The 25,574-nt window shown below is 37.4% G+C and overlaps 1 protein-coding gene across 14 annotated transcripts in view; it reads right to left on the bottom strand.

Moving 5' to 3' along the window:
* Window positions 1-10,364: 10,364 nt before the first annotated feature.
* ERCC8 (ERCC excision repair 8, CSA ubiquitin ligase complex subunit) overlaps window positions 10,365-25,574 on the bottom strand; it is a 58,996-nt gene continuing 43,786 nt past the window's right edge. For 4 of the 14 annotated variants that reach the window (XM_081524329.1, XM_081524326.1, XM_081524328.1 and 1 more), the window contains 2 exons: window positions 23,718-23,801; window positions 16,272-19,056 (listed from right to left, as the gene is read on the bottom strand). In XM_081524329.1, the coding sequence (XP_081380455.1) occupies window positions 18,988-19,056; window positions 23,718-23,801 (153 nt within the window). In that variant the 3' untranslated portion in view covers window positions 16,272-18,987. Of the gene's footprint in view, window positions 10,964-14,499; window positions 14,675-14,765; window positions 14,937-16,271; window positions 19,057-23,717; window positions 23,802-25,574 lie in introns of those variants that run through there. The other 10 variants (XR_014063522.1, XR_014063516.1, XR_014063523.1 and 7 more) reach the window with 8 other exon arrangements.

A 25,574-nucleotide genomic window follows, 5' to 3' on the forward strand; every position in this document is an offset into this window, starting at 1 on the left:
GGGTGTTCATTGGAAGGACTGATGTTGAAGCTGAAATTCCAATCCTTTGGCCACCTAATGCGAAGATCTGACTTATTGGAAAAGACCCTGATGCTGGGAAAGATTGAGGGCAGGAGGAGAAGGGGACGACAGAGGATGAGATGGCTGGATGGCATCATCGACTCGATGGACATGGGTTTGGGTGGACTCAGGGAGTTGGTGATGGACAGGGAGGCCCGGGGTGCTGCGGTTCATGGGGTCACAAAGAGTCGGACATGATTGAGAGACTGAACTGAACTGAAAGAGTTGCAGCAAATAAGTGACAACAGTGGTGGACATAAAAATAGCCATCTCCTTGTAATTTAAAAATCTGCAAAGGAATTAGCTCGTGGTGCATTGACGAAGGAGGTCTCAGAATATGTGGTGATTAAGAAAGCGCATGCTCATTCACAGCTGGAACAGAAGACGGCCAGCTCTTCACTGGTCAGCTTCCTCTTCCTCCAGGGTGCACAGCGGGGCTCTCTCTCCCAGCCTTCCTTGCAGTTTAAGTGTGGCCATATGGTAGAGTTCTGGCCAATGGCATTGGCGCAGAAGGGCTGGCTCATTCATACTTACCAAGTAAGACTCCTTCTGCTCTTTCTCCTGCAGCATAAGAAAGCCTTCTGTTGACTCTGGTGAAGCCACAAGGTGGAAGGATCCTAAGTTCTCAAATTACCACTTGAAGAAAAGGGACTTTATATCAGCTATAAACAAATGTATATTGTTAAGTCTCAGAAATTTTGTAGTTCATCTGATACAGCAGTTAGCCTACCCCAACTGATACAACAGAATAGTACTATCGGTCAAGGATTTTACTTCTCAGCTTGTAGCAAGCAGGAAATGGTTGCCTCTTCAATAGTATTTGCTGGATGAGACCTGGCAACTTTGGCATTCTACTTTGGACAAGTTTTCCCAACCTCACCTTTGTTATTGCAGTTGCCTACTAACTAGCTCTCTGCTTCTGTTGGTACCCTCCTCTACAGTTTATTATCAAAGCAGAAACCAGGGTGATCTCATGTCATTCTCCTCAACTCCCTCCGAGGAAAAGCTAAGGTCTTTTCAATGACCTACAAGACCATTGCCCACCTGCCACCTCTCCTCATCATTTCTCTGTACTTCTCTCCTAACACTCTCCCTTTCCCTTATTCTGAACCAGCCTCACAGATCCCCGTGCTATTCCTTGAGCAGAGCTGGCATGCTCTTGCCTTAGAGCTTCTGTGTTTGTTTCCTCTGTCTAGAATCCTCTTTTCCAGGATGTCCCTGTGGTTCGCTCTTTGCTCAGAGAAGCTTTGCTGAGCATGCTATTTAAAATGACCACTGCTTACACTCTCTGTCCCCTTCCTTCTGTTATTTTCCTCTGTAGCACCTACTACCTTCTAACATACTACACACATTTTCTTTTTAACATTGTTCACTGTATGTTCCCCTGCATGCCCCTATTAAAATGAAAGCTCCATAAGAAAGGATTTTTGACTTTTTGTTAAGTTGCCAGCCTAGAGTAGTACTTGGTAAGTAATAAATAATAGATACGTTTTTGTTGAATGACTAAATGCTCTTAAATAGATCAGTGCCATGTGCCAGAGGAGCACTAAAGGGAAACTTCTAATTCCCACTGGGATGCCAAGGAAAGTTCTCCTGGAGAAACTTCTTCTTCTGGGACTGGAAGCTGATGTACTTGCTAAGAGGATGAGCCAGTGGTCACCATTTAATCCTCCTCTTAGCTGGCCTGTTAACATCATTTGACACAGCTGTGATCATTTTCCTGAAGTGCAGTCTTCACTTGTCCTGAGTACCACGCCTGCCTGGCTGTTCTCCTACTTCCTTGGCCATCCCTTCTCAGGCTCTTTGGCAATTTCCCTCCATTTCCCCCACTGAATGCTGGAATGCCTAGGACTCAGTCCTGGCCCTCTTCTCACCTTTCTGGGCTCGGTCCTCGGGGGATCTGAACTAATCTCAGGGCTTTAAATGCCATTCATATACTCATGACTAACAAACATAACTTCTAAATGTTATCACTTCCCTGAACTCCACATCTGTGTATCAGGGGGCCTACTGGGCCTCTCCTCTTGGATGTCTAATAAGTATCTCAAATGTAAATACCCACAATAAAGCCTCTGCTATTTCCCGCTTGCCTTGTGTTCCTGATCTCATTTAATGGCAGCTCTGTTCTTTTGGTTGCTCAGGCCAAAAGCCTCAGAGTTATCTTTAATTCTCCCCCTCTTCTCTGCCAATGCCGCTTTCACAATATAACCAGAACCGCTTCTTACCATCACCACTGCCAGCGCCCCGGGACTGCTTGGGTGCTGCTAATCCCTTAACCAGTGTCTTGGCTTCTGCTTATTGCTGCTCTTCAGCCAGTCCTCACACTGACACCAGCATGATCCTATTAAAGCCTAAATCACATCGTGTCTCTCTTCTGCTCAAAACCTTCCAATGGTTTCTGCTATGCCCTCAGGGACCTGCAAGGCCCTCCTGACATCATCTCCAACCTGAGGCCCTCCTGACATCATCTCCAACCACAATTCCACTTATTACTCTTCTCTATCGGTTATCTTGCTGAATCTTGGCTATTCCATGTATGCTTTTGCTTCAGAGTCTTTGCATTTGATATTCCTTATCTGGAATTTTCTTTCCCCAGATGTCTTCTTGGCTAGCTCCCTCACTTGCTTCAGTCATTCCTCAAAATTCATCTTTTTTAAAAAAATTCATTTTTTTTAGTGACGTTTTCTTGGCTGCTTTATCTAAAATTTTAATGCAGTTTCCTGCCTCCACTTCTCATTCCCTTTCTATTTTTTTCCTCCTTTGCAGTTTTCAATAATGTATTTTATCTTCATATTTGCCTTATCTATTGTCTTTTTCCTCCACTTCAGTATGAGACCATAACTCTCACCTTTTAAAAGGTGCATCTCCTCCCATTTTCATTTCTTCAGTCAGTTTTAAAGTCATGCTACTCACAGTGGAAATGTTCAAGCATAGCAAACAGTTTGGTCTGTTTTGTTCTCTGAAACATAGTCGGTGTTCAACTCATTATAATGAATGGATCAAAATTAATTAGAGCTGGTAAAACTCTTTCCTTATCAAGTAGATGTTCTTTGAACAGCAGGAAGAGTTAAAATTTTAAAAGATGCTAAAAGAAGTTAAACTATCGTATATAGTATTACCAATATAGTAATTATTGATAATAAATATAGATAATATTGAAATGTTAAATACCTATAATGATGATAGATATTTGTTAGTAATTATAGATAACATGAATATTTAGGGTTTAAAATTTCACAGATTAGGTTTATGATTCCATTTTGAGTTTTATAGTTGGATTCAGACACATTTAAAAATTAGAATGTAAACATTTTTTTAAATGTTTATAATCAGTACTAAATGCTTGAAATGAAAAGTTAGGTTTTATTGTCTTTGTAGGCTTAATTTATTGGATTTATAAGAGATGTTTGGACTTCCCAGGTGGCACATTGGTAAAGAATCTGCCTTCAAAGCAGGAGATGCAGGTTCAATCCCTGTGTTGGGAAGATCCCCTGGAAAAAGGAATGGCAACTCAGTCCAATATTCTTGCCTGGAGAATCCCATGGACAGAGGAGACTGGCGGGCTACAGTTCATGGGGTCATAAAGAGTAAGACACGACTGAGCACACACACATAGAGATGTTTAAATTATTGCAAGTTTTGCACATTCATTTATTTAGTAAGACATTTGAAGTGCTTAAAAACATTGGTTGTTAAAATTTTCAATGCAGTAAAGGGAATTTGAATAGATTTGTGAATAGAGCTTATTGTTTGAGAGAAGTTGAGTTCTACAGTGAGTTACCACTCACAGCTACTAATATAGCTATAATAAAAAAGACAGACAATAACAAATGTGAGCAAGCAAGAAGGTAGAAAAATTGAAATTGGAACTTGCATACATTGCTTGTAGGAATGTAAAATGGTGTAAGCATTTTGTAAAACAATTCAATACTTCTTCAAAAAGTAAGATGCAGTATATTTGAAACTAACACAATATTGTGAATCAACTACGTGCTTATGCTGTGCTGTGCTTAGTTGCTCAGTCATGTCAGACTTGTTGCAACCCCATGTACTGTAGCCTGCCAGGCTCTTCTGTTCATGGGGATTCTCCAGGCAAGAAGACGGGTGTGGGTTGCCATGCCTTTTTGCAGGAGATCTTCCCAACCCAGGATTGAACCTAGGTCTCCCATACTGCAGGTGGATTCTTTACTGTCTGAGTCACCAGGGAAGCCCATGAATACTGGAATGGGTAACCTATCCCTTCTCCAGGGGATCTTCCCAACCCAGGAATTGAACTGGGTCTCCGGCATGGCAGGTGATTCTTTACCAGCTGAGCTACCAGGGAAGCCCAAATCAACTACACTTTAAAAAGTAAAACGCAGAGTTGACATATGACCCAGCAATTCTTGGATATTCTCTTGTGTACTCAAGAGAACTGAAACCACACATCCACACAAAAACTTGTACACAATGTTCATAGCAGCATTATCCATAATAGCCAAAAAGTGGAAACAATCGAAATGACCATCAGCTGATGAACTGATAGATATAATGTGGTATATCCCTACAATGGAATACTATTTGACAATAAATAAAGCAGGAAGTGCTGATGCATGCTACAATATGGATGAATCTTGAACACAGCATGCTAATTTTAAAAAGTCTGTTACAAAAGACCACATATAGTAGGATCCATATGTATGAAATGTCCAGAATAAGCAAATTTATAGAGATTGCTTAAGGCTAGGGATTTTGGGGGCAAATGAGGAGTGACTGCTAAGGGGTAGGGGATTTCTTTTGGGGCTATTGGAAATTTTCTGGATTAGATAGTGGTGATTGTTTAACTTTGCCAGTACACCAAAACTACTGCTGAATTGCATATTTTTAAAGGGTGATTTTTTAAAAATGGTGTGTGACTTATACCGATGAAAAAGAGAGAAGTTAAGTTCTTTAATGTCAGTTGATTGATATGCTTTTTAGATTTATAAATTTATTATTTATAAATAGAACAAGATTTGTAAGATGAATTTGCTGTCTTAAATAAGACAAAGTTTTAAATTTGCAATTTTAATAACTTTATTATTAACTTTAAGCCCAGTCTTAAAAATGTAAATTTGAAAGGAAGCTTCTTTTGAGTAACTCATTCATTTGGGACTGTTCCTAGGAGAGAGGTTAGGAGGAAAGAGGACTATATATATGTACTAATATAAATACAAAACAGTGCAACAGGCTCTAGGTTAGATGGGCTTTATATTAAAGAAAAACACAGGCTTTTAATAAATGTCGCTCAAAACAGATCTCAAAAAACACATACTTTAAAACTCTTTCCTATATTATGTTTATGTTTTGTTTCCTATATTATACTTTTGTTTCTGTACTTTGGTTTTTAATTTGCCCTTTAGAGCCACCTATAAATCTGAACTTCATACTATAGGACTGTTCTTCATATAATAAATGATAGTTACCATGTCCACAGCAGATTTTCTTTTCTCTGGGTTAAATGGTTCTTGATCCATTTGGCTATTTTCACATGACTTTGTTTTATGTCTCTTGGTCACCCTAATTGCAAATGTGAGATCTCTTTTGCATGATGTGCTCTACTCTTATCTACATAAATGGTCACAAGCAGTACATTCAGGTAGGATGTAGACCATTGATTTTTGACCCTCAAGCGATAAAACATTTTGAATTGCTTGTCAACATCTAAAAATTGTACAGTTTTTCACAGAGTATGAATTTTTCACTTCTCTTGAATAATTAGCATTTCTAGTTTCAGTAGGTTCACATTCACATATGGCTTGTTACCTAGAGTTGAGTAGTCTTATGACATGGGCTATTAGTTGTTCCCCAATATTTGTTTTCCTCAGTGTCAACAGTAATCAAGCTCCCAGTTTTTAGCTCAGCACATGGCCACTTAAAAACCCAGTTTCCTTTTCAGTTAGATTTGACCAGGAGTTCCAACTAATCGAGTGTTACTGACTGTGGTGTGTGAAAGAAAGAAGTGTCCTTAAGGACAGGATGCCATTTTCTTCATTTTCCTTTTTCTTGTTGGGTAGAATGTGGATTTAATGGCTAGAAAAATCAAGTTGTATTTCAAGGGGGAAGCTGCTGATAGCGGGTGCAAGAGAAATACGATAGAAAGTGCCTAGTTTCCTGATGAACTTAGAATCAGCACACCTCTGAGGACTGCCTTCCCAGACTTTTATCAAAAGAAATGCATTTTTACTTAAGCTCTGTTATTTTGGGCTTTCAGGCAAATTTATTCCTAATTCATAACACCTACCATTGAGCAGGTGTTCTCAGGTTTACTACAAATCCCACCACTATGTAATTTCTAATATTGACCAGGAGTTGACATTTACCATATTATACTTTTTTCTCTCCATTAAAAATGGAAAGTTGAAGAACTGACATAGTCACGTGTTTCAAAGGAAGTTGAAGAGCATAATATGCTATTGTGGAATTAGAGATTATTTCTATACGATTAATTTTGCACACCAACTTGTAGCTCAGTCAGTAAAGAATCTGCCTGCAGTGCTGGAGACCCAGGTTTGATTCCTGGGTCAGGAAGATCCCCTGGAGAAGGAAATGGCAACCCACTACAGTATTCTTGCCTGGAGAATCCCATGGACAGAGGAGCCTGGCAGGCTATAGTCCATGGGGTCACAAGAGTGGGACTAAATTACAACTTAGGGACTAAATTACTTTTTTTTTTTATGTATTAAATATACAATGACTTCAGAAGCTATTATGAAACTACCCACAGCAAGAAATATGCCCAGAAAAGCAAAGACATATTAATGACAAACTTAACTCAGTGAATAACTAAATGGACTGAAAACAAGGACTGGAATTACAGCAGTGATAATGATGTAAAATGTAGCAAGTAAAAAAAAAAAATTATTGGCATTAAAACATTTTGCCAGTGATGGGTTGATGAAAAGTTTGATTGCCACGGAAATTGTGTACTGAACAGAAACTAACATTTCAAATATAAGTTTAATCTCATTAAATATTTCTTAGCATTTCTCAGGGATGAAGGGATTTATAGTACAAAGTACCATGAAAAGGTTAAATCGTTTACAGTTTTTCGCTCTTCCAGCTAATGAAAGTATACATATAAAAGATATAAATACCACCCAAGTAGCTATAGTCATTTGTGGTGTCTGGAAGACTTTAAGTGTTTGAATAGCTTTTGAACATTGTGCCAGTGATAGGCATATCAAGACATTGTTTTTATGTGTTGAGTAAAGAGAGCAAACAGGGCCACAGTCTTTAGCAAGGCAGAGCTACTACTGGATTTGTTTTTCAAAACTTAAGTCCATGCTGGCAGTTTGCGCAAGTCATACAACATGTGCTTATTTCATAACTAAATAGGAATCAAATTTAATTTAGGAAAAAGAGACATAAAATGAACATAGCAATGAGTACTATGAGATGAATGTACTAGCATGCTTTAAACCACAGAAGACATATCAGTGCTTTCTTTACTTGGTGAATTGTATGCAAAGTAGATGTTGTGTGAGAATGAAGAGTTTTGTTTTGGATGTTTCTAAAAATTGGTTTGTGTTATCTAAAGACAGTGTCAGCTGAACTCATTAGTGAAGATTTCTTCAAAGATTGTCTATGCCTTTAGCTGATACAGACACTCTATTTCTCTGCAAGTGTGTTTACAATCTTACACAAACAAATCATTTCTTTTATTCATCTAATTTCTAATCAAACTGTGCCTTTGGGAAGCTCACTAAACCAGAAAAAGCATGGCCTACTTTCAGATGCAGAAATCATTTTCCAGAAAGTAAGTGATGATTACCCCTTGTGGATCTAAGAGCTGAAATCTAAGTTATATGATTTTGAAATTTATAAAAACAAACTTAAATCAGTTTGCCTTTTCTCATCTATAACATTGATAATGTGAATAAAGAGCTAGAAAAAAAGTATACTAAAGTGTGGGGCTTCCCAGGTGGTGCAGTGGTAAAGAATCCACTTGCCAATGCAGGAGATGGAAGAGACACAGGTTGATGGAAGAGACACAGGTTTGATCCCTGGGTCGGGAAGATCCACTGAAGAGGGAAATGGCAACCTGCTTCAGTATTCTTGCCTGGAAAATTCCATGGACAGAGGAGACTGGTGGGCTACAGTCCATAGGGTTGCAGAGTTGGATGTGACTGAGCGACTGAGCACACACACACATACTAAAGTGTAGTTATAAAACTAACCATGAACTGAATTCTATAAATAACTCAGATATTTTAAATATGAAAATGAGGAATTTTCATATTTCCATATGAGGAATCTATGTTTTGGAAAAACCATATCTGTGAAAAACATTAATTTGAATAAAATTAGTATTGCTCACAGATGATGAAGAAAAAAAGCCACATTTCTTTGGTTCAAGATAAAAAAATAATGAATTATAGAAGAAACATAAAATACTTGTATTAATTTTTGGATTTATAGCAGAATACTTAATCTTTAGTTTCATATATTTATGTTACATGCTTATAGCAAAGTACAATAAAAATAAGGGATATAATTATAATTCTCATATTTGATTCTTTTCTCATTTACTATGTCCTCCTGGCTTTTGCAAGTGTTTGAGTTTGTGAGCCCTCACCTTGCGTTTCTTGCATTCCTTCTGGTTACACAGCTAATCAATGACCTTAGTAGGTGAAGTTTTCAAATATATTTGTCATTTTTCCATAATGGGGGTACACAAGAGTAGAAAGCCCATAACTTTAGAGCTAAAAGCAATGGAGAAATTCAGCCTAACCATACTACCAGGTGGGAATGGGCTAGAATTGGAGAAGAACACATAAAGAAGTCTGAATTCATTTCATAAAGATCCTCTAATTTTGTTTAGCTATTGAGCTTCACACAGCAAATCTCCAGTGTAACAGCAGCCCTCTCAAGGATTCATGGAGGATCTATGATAGGTCTGCAGGCCAATAGGACCCTTTGCCATTGCATGAGAAGAAAGGCTACAAGATTAATGCAACACCCAAGTTGTTAACTAATATTTAATAATATAAAATTTCTTACACAGTAAGTTTTAAAAATAGCATAATCAATTAAGCATTTTATTATTTGCAAATTACAAGTAGAATTTTTGTTTTGCACTTAAGTGATTGGTAATGGTTCAGTTCAGTTCAGTTCAGTCACTCAGTTGTGTCTGACTCTTTGCGACCCCACGGACTGTAGCATGCCAGGCCTCCCTGTCCATCACCAACTCCCGGAGCTTGCTCAAACTCGTGTCCATTGAGTTGGTGATGCCATCCAACCATCTCATCCTGTCATCCACTTCTCCTGCCCTGTGTTCACTAATAAATTATATATATATAATTATAGTGTATATGGCATATATAATATTAATACATACATACGGCATCTTCTATTTGCCAAGCAATGTTCTAAGTACTGAGGATGCAGCAATAACTAAAACAGATAAAATCCCTGCCCTCACAGAATATACATTCTAGAAGGGAGAGAATGATAAAATAAGTAAGCAGATCATCTACTGAGGAGGTAATGTTGAAGAGAATTTGACAAGAGCTCAGAGCGACTTAGCAGCAGCAGCAGCAGCAGCAGAGCCCAATAATCATGAGATATTAAGTAACAAGAGTTCTATTAGCTGAACAATTATTATATGTAAGAACTTTATTTCATTTATCCTTATAACTCTGTATGGTATATTTTATTCCCTTTCCACAAATGAAACTAATACAGGAAGGCTAACTTGCTAAATCAAATGGTGGTTGCATTAATTATTTGGACGGGAACTTTACAAGTTTTAGTTTAGGGAAAATACCATGTTCATGCCATTAAAATTTGAGTATTCAGTGTACGATTATTCATGAGCCTTTTAGAAAGACACTTCACTTCTGCCTTTAATGAACTTCAATTAATCTTGAATATAAACATCTATTAATGTATTTCACACAGTGAATACTATTTTTAAATTTTTTTGCTGTGTTGTGAAGGCTGCAGAATCTTAGTTCCTGGACCAGGGATTGAAATCCTAACCACTCCACCACCAGGGAATTCCCAAAATAACATACACACACACCCATTCACACATATATTTGCCACACAGCTTGTGGGATCTTAGTTTCCCAACCAGGTTTTGAACTTGGGCCCTGAAGTGGAAGTGCAGAGTCATAACCACTGGACCACCAGGGAATTTATGAATATCATTTTAAAATGCTTTCTAAATATTACAATGTGTGATTCTGGATCAGGAATGAATTTAACAACCTTCCGCTCCAGTTTTCTGTCCCTTCCTTTTTTTTAACCAATGAAAAAAATTAAAAAACCCGTAAAACAAATTGTATTCAAATTTCACATGTTTACTTAGTAGTAAAACTAAGACAAAGACTCAGGTCTTCTTATTTGCAGTCTATCGTTCATTATTTCTTTATGAAAGAATTTTAAAATAAACTTACCATTCTTTAATGTTCAGAGCAATATTACCAAATTACTTTTAATACATTTTTCCCACCATATTTACGGAAAGTCACATTTTTACACACATAATATATATAAAAAACATTAAAACAGTACAATAAAAATAGTTAATAACTCAATTCTCAAAGATCTATTTCTTCATTTTCGCACATTAACAGTACACGTGTATAGATGATGCAGATTCACACGACAGTGGATGATGTGACTACACAGGTGAAGAGGAGCTGGAGAGAGGAGCGTGAGCCAGTGGGGAAGGATCAGCTTTCTTGCTCCTGCCGGTGTGTGAACAGAAGGGTGACAGCAGTGCTGTAGCTAACTCCTGCTGTAAGAATGACATGGAAAGAGAGAAGTGGCTTGTGTCAGTCAGTCTTGTGCCACATTCAGACATTTGCTGCCTTCAACAGTTGACCACCAATGCCTAGGAAACTAAGCTACTGGCCAGGCCCAAGGCTAGGAACTGCTAACAGACTGTCAAGGCATAAGAAAACATGAGGAGCTTGAGGAATTTGGTATTTAAACATTGACTTGTGTTTTGGGTGATAAAATAACAAACCACATTAAGATTGTGACATTTATTTAGTTCCAAGTCTAGGGGAGGGCACAGACTGGGAGAGCTGTATTAACCCACTAGCACCAAGTTTTGAGTACTCTCTTAAAGATAAACAAGACTGATTTGTCAGGAGTATACAAGGCATTTGTAGACTCCACACACAGAGAATTACAGAGGTCACAGCACAGTTGTTTGTCTTTTATTATTTCCCTTAGTGTTGTTTTTTTTTTTCTATTTTCTAATTGTCCAGTTTTTAAAAAGCAGAAAGTAAGGAACTAGATGGAAGCAAAAGAACTATACCTCCTGTATTTGAGCATGTTGCTGATATTCTAAGACAGACAAGCTTGCCTTCCCAGAAACGACTTGTAATAAATCCTTGGCACCAGGGTTTAATACAGCAATCTAGGCAGCACAGGACTGTACATATTTTTTGCAAATAAAAGCCATATTCATGACTGAACTGTTTGTTCCTTAAATGTAATATTTTTTGCAGAGCTAAAACAGAAGAAAAAACTCTATCCTAGCAAAAGATTTATCTTTCAGATGTCTAGAACTTCCTTCATTATACAAAGTGATTATTGTCCTTTTTGTAATTAGCTTTCCCTGCTATACTTTTTGAAAGGAAAAATCTCAACTATGCCAGGCTTTGTACCAATTTCATTTCTGGCATGATTTGAATGATTTTAAGTTTACTGTTCTAATGATGCTCGAGTTTTAAAATACAGGCTCAGTAAATAGGATGTGAATATAGAGAAAAAGTTACACTAAAGAAAGATTATCAATATGTTTATAAAAACTGTAACTTACAGAAATCTCTTCCCCTTTTCTAATCTTCCATAGCTAATCACTTTTATAGAAACAACCAGGATATGACTGAACAGTGATGAACTACGGAGTCAGAACTATGCACTCATTAGGTTTAATATCTCATTTATGAGATAGTGACTTTTCTTTAAAAGGTAACTGAGATTAGTTTGTTGAGACAAGCTTTTTCTATTATTGTCTCATTGAGACTTTAAATAATCGAGCTACAGGTTTTTGTTTTCTTGTGTCTCATCAACAGTAGGCTTTATATACCTCTGTGTCCTTTACTGAAGAGTCCTCACTTTGAAGCTATTTTTATCTATTAATACAACCGGTACAGTTTAAGGGTTTGCCTTCAGGGCTTTCTTTAAAGGTTTTTATCTAGTTGAAATGGGGCTTTTCAGTATAAACTGAAGAGAAAGAATGCTTCAGTTGAAGATTTTTTTTTTTCAACAGTATCTAAGTGGAGTTGGAAAGTGTGTTAAAGGTATGATAATATCTATCTGTATATATATATATACATCCCTCATGTTGACAAGTCCAGCAGTTAGTCTGTTGGGCAGTATGACTTAACACATTAGTAAAGTATATGTAAGATTAGTGGGATTGTGTGTAACCAAGGAGAAAGAGTGGCTGTGGTGCGCATGGTGAGACACACAAGGTGAGAGGAAAAAAATGCCTCGGGAACTCGGTGGTCGCCTCCCGAGCGTTAAAGGATTTGACTAATACGAGGCAAATGCTTTCAGGGAAAGCAACAGTCTCCACCAATATTTAAAACACAGATAGTAATGACCTCTACTAGATTCCTCTCTAGGCACAGGAGTCGGGGGGTGTGCCTTTTGGCAGAGAACAAGTAGGATCACGGGCTAACCAGACAGTAAACTCAGAGATGTAATGGGATCCTTAGAAAGAATGTCTTGTGTCCAATTTGTGCCTTAGGATAGGCAACCCCATGTATGTTGATGCAGCTGAGGTTCTAGTGTCAGGATGAAGTCATCTCCAATGGTGAAGTCTCAGTTTAGGAGATGTCCTCTTGGAGGTGGGACTAGGGTATCCTTACCAAGAGGCTATCCACTTGAGGGGATGTGGGTCTCACATTTGCCATGTTTGGTTGAAACTATGGCTTATTTAGAGGATTTGGGCCTTTAGACGTAAATTAATGAAAGCACATAGACTAGTAGCAATAAGACTGACAGTCAACAGAAAAACTGTCCAGCTGCACTGACAGAGGTTTTGTTTTTGGTGGAAGTTTAGGCTCTAACAAGTTCCCTATCAGATGAACAGCTGTCTGGTGTATGGCCAGTTTGGTTAATGGGCCCCTTGATGTGGCTTAAAGCCTTTCTGGGATAAGGGAATGATAAAAAATTTACAAAGATATGGGAAGACACTATAAAAAGGGCCTCATATATAATGACTCTTTATATACATGAAGGCAATGCACATCCCCTTTAAATGTAAGGGGGTTGGGAAATTTTTAAAAGTTCATGTGAGGTGTATAGCCTTGAGTGAAGGCCTAGAGCAAGATACAGACCCATTTAGGGGTCCACTTACCTGATTGGAAATTGAAAAGGAGCTATGTGAGACCATTACGTCTCTTAATTAAACTGGCTATTTGATACCTTCGAGGGATGTGAAAGTTCTATTGAATACTTTTTCCAAGAGGTTAGCACCATGTATTTTATAGAGAAGTAAAATGTGTATCTTGGTTATTATCACTCATAACTCTGATAGTATGGAGTACATTACATTGTGTATTATGGCCTCAATAAATATATGGAGATGTGTGGTTGTGATTTATATTTTGGGTATCTGTGAGGCTAGACACTCCAAGTTTTGTTAGCTTTTTCTCCCTTAAAGGGACAAGTTTAGGCAACGACCCAACAGTTTATAATAAATGTGAAAGGGGGCTACTTGTTGGTCAGCAGTTTGGCTGAGTGTGTTGTTTCTTGGGTTCTGTCATTCATTAGGGACATCTTGGCTAAGAGATGGAAAGCAGCAACATTCCATTGAGCTCCATCATGTACTATGGTTGCCAGTTCCATTTGCATAGTCTAAAAACATCCACTGCTGTTCATTCAGTTAGTCCCTAGTGGATTCTGAGCAGCCAAGTAGACGGGCAGGGTGGGATATTCTCCAGCACCATGGCATTTAGCAAGGGATTGATGACAGTGGACACCACCTCCTTCTGCAGGTGGAATACACCAGAGAGCTCAGGTTTGGCTCCAAGCTCTATGAGACTCTATGGGGCCTTACTAAGAGGCCTTAGTAGCTGTGCCATGTTTCTGGTGTATTATTTCTATGAGCAATGTTTAACAAGCAGTTGGTATAGAAAATCAGAGGCTCAGAGCTTCTATTTTCCAGAGAGCTCAGCATGTACTTCATTTGTTGTTTTTCTAATGAAGCACAATATGGAGCTAAGAGGGACAGTTTCTTGCCTCAGAAGCCCTTGGGCAACTTATATCGATCCTAAGTGGTCTAGCGATTCCAGGAGGTATGACAAGAGGTTACCAAAATTTCCTTGGTGAAAGAGTCCTTCAGGGCATTAACAGGAGTACATGTTGATTTTAATTTGGAAGTATTAAAACTTGTAAAGAAAGAATATTTTTGCCATCAGAACCCCACAAGTATTAAAGATGTTAGACCTGCATCCCTTGAATGTATTTTCAAATGAGTCTCCTTGGAGGACGATGTAATTAATGTAAACCCACATCTCTGCTCCTGGAAGAAGGTGGATGCAGTTGAGATCCTGTCTGCCAAGACTGTGTGTGACGGCAAAGCTGCTGAGGATGGACAGTCTGGAAAAGGTGTATTGTGTCTCTTTGAAGTGAAGGCAAAGAGCAGTTAGAGGATGGTGAAATAGGCATTGAACAGAACATGTTAGCCACATTTTCAGGGGCAAAATATTTACCAGTTGTTGATTGAACAGAATCAGGAATTTCAATAATATTGGATATTCAAAGCTACAATGAAGTACCACCTCACACTGTTCAATGTGACCATAGTTAAAAAGTCTTCAAATAAATGCTGGAGAGGTTGTGGAGAAAAGGGAAGCCTCCCACACTGCTGGCAGGAATGTAAACTGGTGCAGTTATTATGGAAAACAGTATGGCGTTCCCTCAACAAACTAAAAATAGAGTTGCCATATGCAACTCTATTGCCATATGCAATTCCATTCCTGGGCATATACCCAGACAAAACTATATTTCGAAAGGATACATGTACCTCTATGTTCACAGCAGCACTATTTACAATAGCCAAGACACGGAAACAACCTAAAAGTCTATCAACAAACGAATAGATAAAGAAGATATGCCATACACACACACAAACACACACACACACACAGTGTGGCATATATATATATATATATACACACACACACACACACACACACAATGGAATATTATTCAGCTATTCAAAAGAATGAAATGCCATTTTCAGCAATATGGATGGACATAAAGATCATCACAGTAAGCAAAATCAGAAAGAGATAGGAAATATCATATGACATCACTCCTATATGGAATGTAAAATAAGCTTCCCAGGAAGTGCAGTGGTAAAGAAGCCACCTGCCAATGCAGGAGATGTAAGAGATGCGGGTTTGATCCCTGGGTTGGGAAGATCCCCTGGAGAAAGAATTGGCAACCAACTCAAGTATTCTTGCGTGGAACATTCCAAGGACAGAGGAGCCTGGTGGGCTGTAGCCCAAGGGGCTGCAAGGAGTCAGACACAACTGAGCATAGGAAGGGACAAAACAGAACCAGACTCGCAGGCACAGAGTACAGACTAGTGGTTGCCAAAGGGGAGGTGGGTAGAGGAGGGAAAGGAGAAGTTTGGGAGTAGCAGACACAAACTGTTATATACAGGATGGATAAAATATAGGTCCTACTGTGGTGTACAGGGAACTATACTCAATATCCTGTGATAAACCATAATGGAAAAGAATATGAAAAAGTATATTTATATAGATATAACTGAATCACTTTGCTGTTACAGCAGAAATTAAGACAACATTGTAAATCAACTACACTTCAATAAAATTTAAAAGAAATAATACTGGATATTGAGTAAGGGGGCCCCCAATGGGTGGGATATCATTAATGCTGTAGTAATCCAACATAAGGTACCATTTTAATCGTTTTGTTATACAAACTCTTTAGTATATTCATTTAGTATATAAATTTTGGATTTCCAACTGGATCAAATTAAAAGCTTTGTTTTAATATTATATTTATGTATATATTATTCAATTACCTTTTATTTTATCTCTGTTTTTTCTTTTAAATCAGTAAATAATCCAGAATTAGCACTGTTTGCTAAACTGGCGTTTGCTTAGTACCTAAGATTTAAAGTTCCTTCTTTCTTTCCCCCTGGGCTGTAGCCACCTAAAGTGGCAATTTTTCTGTTCTCTTCCTGTTTTAGATTTTTGTACCCTGAAAGTACAGTCTTTACTTTCTTTTTCTGGCTGTTAAGAGGAAAAGAGGGAGGCTGAAGGGGTAAGGTGCTTCTAGTCAACTTATCCCTGGGATTGCCCCTGTCCAAGGAATAATCAGTCCCCTTCTCACACTGCCACCTTTTTTAAAACTTACAGAAAGACTTCTCTCTCTAGCTGACTAAGACTTTTCCATTTTTTTCTTTTCAGTGTTTACCTGATAAGCTCCTGTTAGTCCCAGTAGCCTCTCTGTGATCAGTGCCCCTTCTCTAGGGTGTCCTAATCAACCTTAGCGGGGCTAGTGTCTACATCGAGAGAAGCAACAGTGGCATCAACTTATCTTTTACATTTGAGTATGAGACTCCTTGCATATTGATAAGTAGCAGCTCTTAGGAGAGCCCATGTACATAGATCAAGTGCTTTGCATTTTTAACATTAATTGGATCAACTCCTCAGGGTTTTTTGGCGGGGCACGCTGGAACCAGGTGCTCCTTTACCTTTCTCCTCCTTTTCACTAAACGTTGAGACACAGGTCTCCGGGCATGGGACCTCTTACACCCTACTAGGTTGGGGAATGAGTTGCTTGTGACAGCAGCAAGCAGACACGGCAGAGAAGCTTGTGACCTGAACAATAATGTCTGCAGGAAGCCATGATCTCCTTAGGCGGCTCTCACAACAAACACACAAATGGCCCATAATACCTAAGCAAGCGTTCAGGTGGAGTCCTCTCTTACTACTTTGAGGAATAGGCTGAAATTTGACTCAGAAAAGCTCAGAGGAGGAAAGGGAAATGGTTTATGGACGCCTGTAGAAACATATAAAGTCACAGACACTAGGTACTAATGTGGCCTCAGTGCTCGCCAGCACTGCCTGGTCAGTGGATTCGACTTGTCCCACGGCACTAGCGGGGCTGTCATTCCTCATCCCCAGCAGATGGATCTTCTCAAAATGTAGCCAGTTATCTATACAGTATTTGCAGTTTGTAGAAAGACTTCTTTTTTCTTAAAATTAAAAAAAAATTCCAATTTCAACAGCATTCTCAAAGGTTGTAAGAATCCCCACCAAGAGGAGAAAAAGTGAGAGTAAAATGGTCAGGGCTTTAAAAGGATCAACTATAAAGTAAACATAAAGAAAACATTTGGCCAGAAAGGTCTGATATGAGGCCTGACAGTGACACATTGAAAAACTCAACTGTATAGTTGGTCAAGCTCACAAAAACCTCATTAACTGGTCTTCTGTTGATAAGAATCAGAAAGAAAGGGAATATAAGACTAGGTTCATGATAATCACTTGTGGGTTATGACACAAGAGCAGAAAATAAAATAGAAATTTTCTGACATTTGACAATGTTAATTGGCTATACCCCAACAACAAAAAAGAAATTTTATGCCATTTCATGTTTAAACTCGATTGCCTGACAGGATATTTTCTGCTTTGATGAATGCAGTAGGACTTGGTCACACAGAAACCAGATTCATTGAAAAGTAGTTCAAGCTGCCATCCGATGCATTAAAATAAAGGACAGTGTTCTTGCCTGGAGAATCCCAGGGACGGCGGAGCCTGGTGGGCTGCCATCTATGGGGTCGCACAGAGTCGGACACGACTGAAGTGACTTAGCAGCAGCAGCAGCAGCAGCAGGATGCTTCCTAAGTTAAAAACCTCCTATAATGCATTTTTTCAATTGCGGAAGGCAATGAATTGAAAAATATTTAACATAAAGCTAGAAAATGGTTAAATAAATGAAAGCACTGCAAAAACTGAACATATTAATAAAAATAAACTAATTTTGATTCTAACTTTTCAACTATAATTTTTGGTATAATCCTCAGTAAAATCACCCTTGAAGGTGAAAATGAGCAAAGTGATTGTACAACCAGCAGGAGAAAGTCAGTGCTGATAACCTCTGCTTGCTCATCCTCTAAGACTACATCTTATCATTCACACAATCTGCTCAGGTCCCACAAAGGGGATACCACAACCTGTCTCCTTGTACTATAGTGGCTGCAGCAAGCCACAGCAACTGAGGTTAAGGAAAAATGTTCTGATTAAATAAACTATACTGAACTTTGTTTTAGGACTTCATGCAAATATTAACCTTATTTTAAGACAAAAGGAAAAACAATTACTCAAATTCATGGCTCATTTAGCTGTCACTGGACAACAGAGGTCCGTCTAGTCAAAGCTATGGTTTTTCCAGTAGTCATGTTTGGATGTGAGAGTTGGACTATAAAGAAAGCTGAGCACCGAAGAACTGATGCTTTTGAACTGTGGTATGAGAGAAGACTCTTGAGAGTCCCTTGGAGTGCAATGAGATCCAACCAGTCCATCCTAAAGGAAATCAGTCCTGAATATTCATTGGAAGGACTGATGCTAAAGCTGAAACTCCAATACTTTGGCTACCTGATGCGAAGAGCTGACTCATTTGAAAAGACCCTGATGCTGGGAAAGACTGAAGGCAAGAGCAGAAGGGGATGACAGAAGGATGAGATGATTGGATGGCATCACCGACTCAATGGACGTGAGTTTGAGTAAACTGTGGGAGTTGGTGATGGACAGGGAGGACTGGTGTGCTGCAGTCCATGGGGTCGCAAAGAGTCGGACATGACTGAGCGACTGAACAGAACTGGATAACTGAAAAGATAAAAATAGTCCAGTTTTAAAAGTTTCGATAAAGACAAAAAGGGTACTAGAATGATATTCATCCTTCCTCATCACTGCTGCTCCAGGCATCTTCAAATGCTGGATTTAAATGTGATCTGGTTGAAGTCTAAAAAAGGAAGCAAAAAGAAAGGTTCAATCATTCTACCTCACAATTTTAGGCTCACAATATAGTTATGAAATCAGATAAAAAGCAACTAGATCATTTTGAAAGAAACTATATAACTGTTCATTTAAAACCAAAAGTAACTTAAGAAACACCCACATTCAATATAAAACAATGCAACTTCATTTTAAATAGACATATCAGACTTTATTCAAATTATCTGTTTCCTTCAAAGTAGTTACCTCACACACAGACACACACACATGAGGCTGCTACCATTATTAAGGCATTTTTTTTATAACCCTTTGGAGTTACCAGGAGTACAGGGCACACTCATATCCATGTGGCTAAGACTGGATTCAGGTCTGCAGGCTGGCTTGAGAGCCCAAAATATTGAAGTGAGCAATTTTTTACTGTTTTGATGGACCTGATTTTTATAAATAAGCAAAATTCATATACAGGGAATAAGGTGTTCAACAAATGGAGCAATACCCTTTTTGGTATAAAGTAGTGACGTTTGTTTGTTTGTTATTGTAACTAGTAGAGTAGTGGAAAAAGACAGACAAAATGTGTTGGATTTGGTAACATTTTGTCATTAGCACACAGGTTTCCCTGGGAGAATTCTTTGAAAGAGAATATGCATTAGATGGTATTTCAAAAACAACAAAACATCACAGTATTCTTACAACTTTAGAGCTGTACCTAAATAAATGTAATCAGCAATAGAGGAATTTTAATTATTTGTAGCAGTTCAAATCAATTCACTTGTTTGGGGAATTTGTTTGAATGGCTACCTTCTTATTCTTAGGCAAATGATTATGGGACTTTAAAATGATCTCTTTTGTTTTTGTTGTTTTTGAGTACCTAGGTTTTATGAATCATGTGTGCTTCTTATTTTATAGTTTTTACATTTGCTGTCAGTTTGTTCATATCCCGAATCCAATAACATATTAGTACTTAGATTATTCTTAAATTATTTCAGAAGTATTACCTTTTACAACATATACCAATATTCTATATTAAGGGTAACCCTTACTACATATTTGAGAATGTTCACTTTCTTTTTGATGAACATGATGACTTAGACTCTTAAGATTCAAACAATGATAACAGTAGAAAAAAGTGGCTGTTTCCAGTAAATTTCCCGAGTATCAGCCAGGATAGTCAGAAAACAATATATTATTTTAGGTATTCTTTATAGCTGTTAACGCTATAGATCTGAGTCCTTTACTTAATCTAATAATGTTGGCCATTGTTACTTAGTTGTTCAAGAAAAATTTCATTATACCCTGTGTCCAGATCCAAAACTATTATCAAAGCTTAGCTAACTATTCACTTATTTCTAGTAGCAGTCCACTGATATGCAAGAGTGGCATACTGAAGCCTGTTTGTTTATTCTTTCAACCAAGCATTTACTGAAATTCCTACCTTTCTGGGTTTATGATTTAACTACCAAGTTAGGTTATTTAGTGACAGTTTATTTAAAGACACATTGTCTTCTGGGGTGAGGTGATTATTTTTCCCTACTCTATCTCTAAACGCCTTTAACTCTCCCTTAGATGTCTACCAAAAATGTCCTTAGGTTGATAAGTCACACAAAGGCCATGTCTCCTAATATCACTATGGAAGCCCAGTATATAACCTATTAAACACTTACATTTCATTTGAAGAATCAACAGAGAAGCAGAATTATATTTTAATGTAAATTATTGTTGCTATGGTAGGCAAACAAAAATAATTAAGTGAAAACTAAAAATGCAGTTGCATATAAATTTTACTGTATTTATAGTAGTAAAGAAAAAATATAAATGTATTACAGTATTATTAGAAGTACATTTTATTGCTAAAAATCACAAATAAAACATCTTACTTGTAATTGAAAGCTGCAGTAAAAATGTCACACATGATATAGTACTGTTTGAGACCTATGGATCAACTTAACTACCATCCATTACTTCAGTTTTCTCTACAACATCTCCTCCTAGTGGACATTCTTTCTATGCTTGAACATATCCATCTCTACTTAACCAGGCTGCCTGTTCTACTGATAGTTGTGAAGGGAAGTAAGAATTAAAAGCGGATCTAGTTCAGGTCCATAGAATGCGAAGGAAGAATGAAACCAATTTTAACATCTTCCACACATATATCTTACTAAATTTGATAAATTAAAATTTTTTTACTGGTAATTAGCGGAAAGTCTTTATAGGTAGAACATAGGGTTGTCTGAATATAGAAAGTAATTACACATCTTATCGCTGTTGTTTAGTCTGACTCTTTTGCAACCCCACAGACTGTAGCCCGGCACGCTCCTCTGTCCATGGGATTTCCCAGACAAGGATACTGAAGTGAGTTGCCATTTCCTTCTCCAGGGGATCTTCCTAATCCAGGAATCAAACTGGCGTCTCCTGTACTGGCAGGCAGATTCTTTACCACAGAGCTACCAGGAAAGACCCCAAGATTATATACCTAAATAAAACAGTTACATATTGTGTAACTGTCAAAATAAAGTAAGATTCTTGATAAGAGGTCAGATTTAGATTGTAATATAGTCACTCTAGAGATCTCAGGCAGGAAAAAGTGATTAGGAGTTGTATAGGCTTGCCTTGAGTGTGACCAGATTTCAGGAAGAGTGGGCAAAAGGAAGGAAGATCCCTTAGAAAAATGAAACAAGCTTCCCCTTCAAAAAAAAAAAAAAGTAACCTGTCAATTAAATTATAGGATATGCTTAAAGACCATAAAACCTGTTTCTATTGCCCAATGCCCTTCCGGTTTTTATGGTAGAAATAAATCCTCCTCTACGTTGGGTATCAGGAGAAACAATCCTAAGGGATTCTGTCTTGATTGATTGATGGAGAAGTATATCTTATCTCAAAAGTTGATCTGAAAGGTAACCTAAGAACAATTTTACTTTGATGATTCTGATGTCTGAAGATACTATAAACTTGTCCTAGATCACTAATGAATGGCAGAGCTGGAATTCGAACTCAGTTACCAGTATTACTATTATTTAGTTTACCTGACACTAAAGACAGGTGAGTGTGTAAAATGTATATATGTGCGTGTTTTGTGTTAACTTGCCTCTCTGAGGAACTGCAGCAGTCATTCATTTGAGAGGTGAGATGAAAATACTTCTAAATATCAGTTACATAGTAAGTAAACATGTAAGGAAGAGGGTCTGGTACACACAGACTGCTCTACTGAGATCTGCATCATGACCATATTCATGTTCTACCTACATTCACAGGAATCTTCAAAAGTTTTGTGGAAATAATCTTAGCATTTATCATTTTATAAAGAGAATGGTGCCTATCTTAAAGCACATACATAGTGCATTTTAAAAGGTAAATATAAAACCTAACTTGTTTTTTGTGTATCCCTATTTGATTTATACTTGTTCAGCTTAATTGCCTATATACAAAAATTCTTCCAGATGGGGAAGAATCAAACTATCACCATAACTATATAAGGAAATAAACAATCAGAGTCACATACTATCTTTATAAAATAAACAATTTCAGTTTTCTTCTAATATCTATTTTTCATACACAGGTCAAAGATGATTTACTTTTATTTTTATAGTTTTCATTTAGTGAATGATTGTTAAACATTCTAATGTGGCCTAGTGTTATAAGTAGATTTAATGTATACAATAATTCCCCAAGAGCAGGACACAGTAATTAACATTTTAAGCTTTGTATTAAAAAAAATTCAGTTTTTAAAGCAGCTGTACACTAAAACTACTCAAAGTCATACTAAACCAAATTAGACACATATCTATAAAATTTCATCTTTAGATAGCTTGACATGAAAATAAAAAAATTAAGAGGCTACTACCTAAGACCAGAGATCATGTCTTATTTATTTTTGTTTTCCCACAACATTTTTCAGGTTCTTTATTCACAGTGTCATATTTACACTAATTTATCTGGTAGAAGTGCAAACTGATAAAATTTGACAGTGTGAATAAAGAGCCTTAAAAATGTCATACAAGATAACTCAAGTCCCAAAAAGTCGTGGCACTTCCCTGGTGATCCACTGGTTAAGACTCTGTGCTTCCACTGTAGGAAGTATGGGTTTGATCCCTAGTTGGGGAACTAAGATCCCACATGCCACAAAGCGTGGCCAAAAAAATTAAACAACAACAAAAAAAACTTGAAAGAAAACAAGATAAATCTACTTCTAGGAATATAACCAAAGAAGTAGTCAGAAATATAAATAATTTGTGAATACTATAAATTGGTTTGTTTATAATGATTGAAAGAACTGTCTCCAAAAAAGGTAAATATTTAAGTAAATTTAAGAAAGAATGACAGAAAGCTATATTATTAAAGACAATGTTTACAAACAGTTATTAATGACATGGAAAAAGTCTAAGAAGGATGCTAAGTTGTATGTTCAAGCGTGATATTAACTATGTTAAAAATATGCACAGGAAAAAACAAGAATGAAGTAAATAAAAATGTTAAAAGTAATTGATAAACTTTAGAAATTTATTTCCTTCTCAATATTTTTTTGAATTTTTCTAATGTATTATACAGGTAAATTATTTAAACAATCAGAAAATAGCAAGAAATGCTTTAAAAGCCTCTCTCATTTAAAGTAAACTAGTAAAAAATTTTTTATGATTTAGAAGTCACTGTACAACTTATATAAACAATATTTACCTCATCATCATCATCAGGAACTGATTCACATAAGGATGGTACCCAAGCAAGAATATTGCAGTCTCTGCTACCACTGTAAAGTTCCTAGAATACAGAAAACAAAGATGTGGTTGTCGGTCAGTTGAAAGCTGATGCCAATGTGAAACGAACAATTTTTTAAATGACTAATTCTTAGGTTAGATTAGATGAAATATTATTTTTATTTCCCAAAGAAACTAGACTGATACCCTTTTCTATTTGTTTAAGAAATAGTAAAACTTTGTTTTGTATTTTAAAATAGTATTAGGATATGTTAGAATTTGCTTACATGGTTAAAATTCACAAAAACCATCGCCATAGTTTTTTTTTTTTATCAATTGTATCTATATATTTCAAGTGTCAGAAAATAAAAAAAATGGTTGTGTCAATAACTGAACTTTAATAAAGGCTTTCAACGAAGAAACCATATATTGTTGTTCAGTTGCTAAGTTGTGTCTGACTCTCTGGGACCTCATGGACGGTAGCACACCAGGGTCCTCCGTCCTCCACTATCTCTCAGAATTTGCTCAAATTCATGTCCATTGAGTTGGTGATGCTATCTAACCACCGCATCCTCTACTGCCCTCTTCTTTAGCTTTCAATCTTTCCCAGCATCAGGATCTTTTCCAGTTAGTCAGCTCTTCGCATCAGGAGGCCAAAGTATTGGAACTTCAGCATCAGTCCTTCTAGTGAATATTCAGGGTTGATTTCCTTTAGGATTGACTGGTTTGATCTCCTTGCAGTCCAAGGGACTCTCAAGAGTCTTCTTCAGCACCACAATTTGAAAGCATCAATTTTTCAGTGCTCAGCATTTTTTATGGTCGAACGCTCACGTCCATACATGATGACTGGAAAAACCACAGCTTTGACTATAAGGACCTTTGTGGGCAAAAGTGCTTTGTGGGCAAAATGATGTCTCTCTCTTTTAATATGCTGTCTAGGTTTGTCATAGCTTTTCTTCCAATGAGCAAGCATCTTTTAATTTCATGGCTTTAATTTGTACTATCTGCAGTGATTTTAGAGTCCAAGAAAAGAAAATCTGATATTGCTTCCACTTTTCCCCCTTCTGTTTGTCATGAAGTGATGGAAGTGGATGCCATGATTTTAGTTTTTCTGAATGCTGAGTTTTAGGCCAGCTTTATTCACTCTCCTCTTTCACTCTCATCAAGAGGCTTTTTAGTTCTTCACTTTTTGCCACTAGAGTGGTATCATCTGCATATCTGAGGTTGTTGATATTTCTCCCAGCAATCTTGATTCCAGCTTGGGATTCATCCAGCCTGGCATTTCACATGATGTACTCTGCATATGGGCTTCTCTGGTGGCTCAGAGGGTAAAGTGTCTGCCTGCAATGCGGGAGACCTGGGTTTGATCCCTGGGTTGGGAAGATCCCCAGGAGAAGGAAATGGTAACCCACTCCAGTACTCTTGCCTGGAAAATCCCATGGATGGAGAAGCCTTGTAGGCTATAGTCCATGGGGTCGCAAAGAGTTGGACATGACTGAGTGATTTCACTTCTACTCTGCATATAAGTTAAATAAGCAAGGTGACAATATACAGCCTTGTCATACTCTTTTCCCAATTTGGAATGAGTCAGTTGTTCCATGTCTGGTTCTAACTGTTATTTCTTTACCTGCATACATGTTTCTCAGGAGACAGATAAGATGGTTTGGTACTCTCATCTCTGTAAGAATTCTCCACACTTTGTTGTGATCCACACAGTCAAAGGCTTTAGCATAGTCAATGAAGCTGAAGTAGTTGTATTTTTGGAACTCCCTTGCTTTCTCCATGATCCAACGAATGTTGGCAATTTGATCTCTGTTCCTGTCTTTTCTAAACCCAG

This window comes from Giraffa tippelskirchi, chromosome 8 (genome assembly GCF_054371585.1).
Source record: "Giraffa tippelskirchi isolate mGirTip1 chromosome 8, T2T-mGirTip1v1.2.pri, whole genome shotgun sequence".
NCBI lineage: Eukaryota > Metazoa > Chordata > Mammalia > Artiodactyla > Giraffidae > Giraffa > Giraffa tippelskirchi.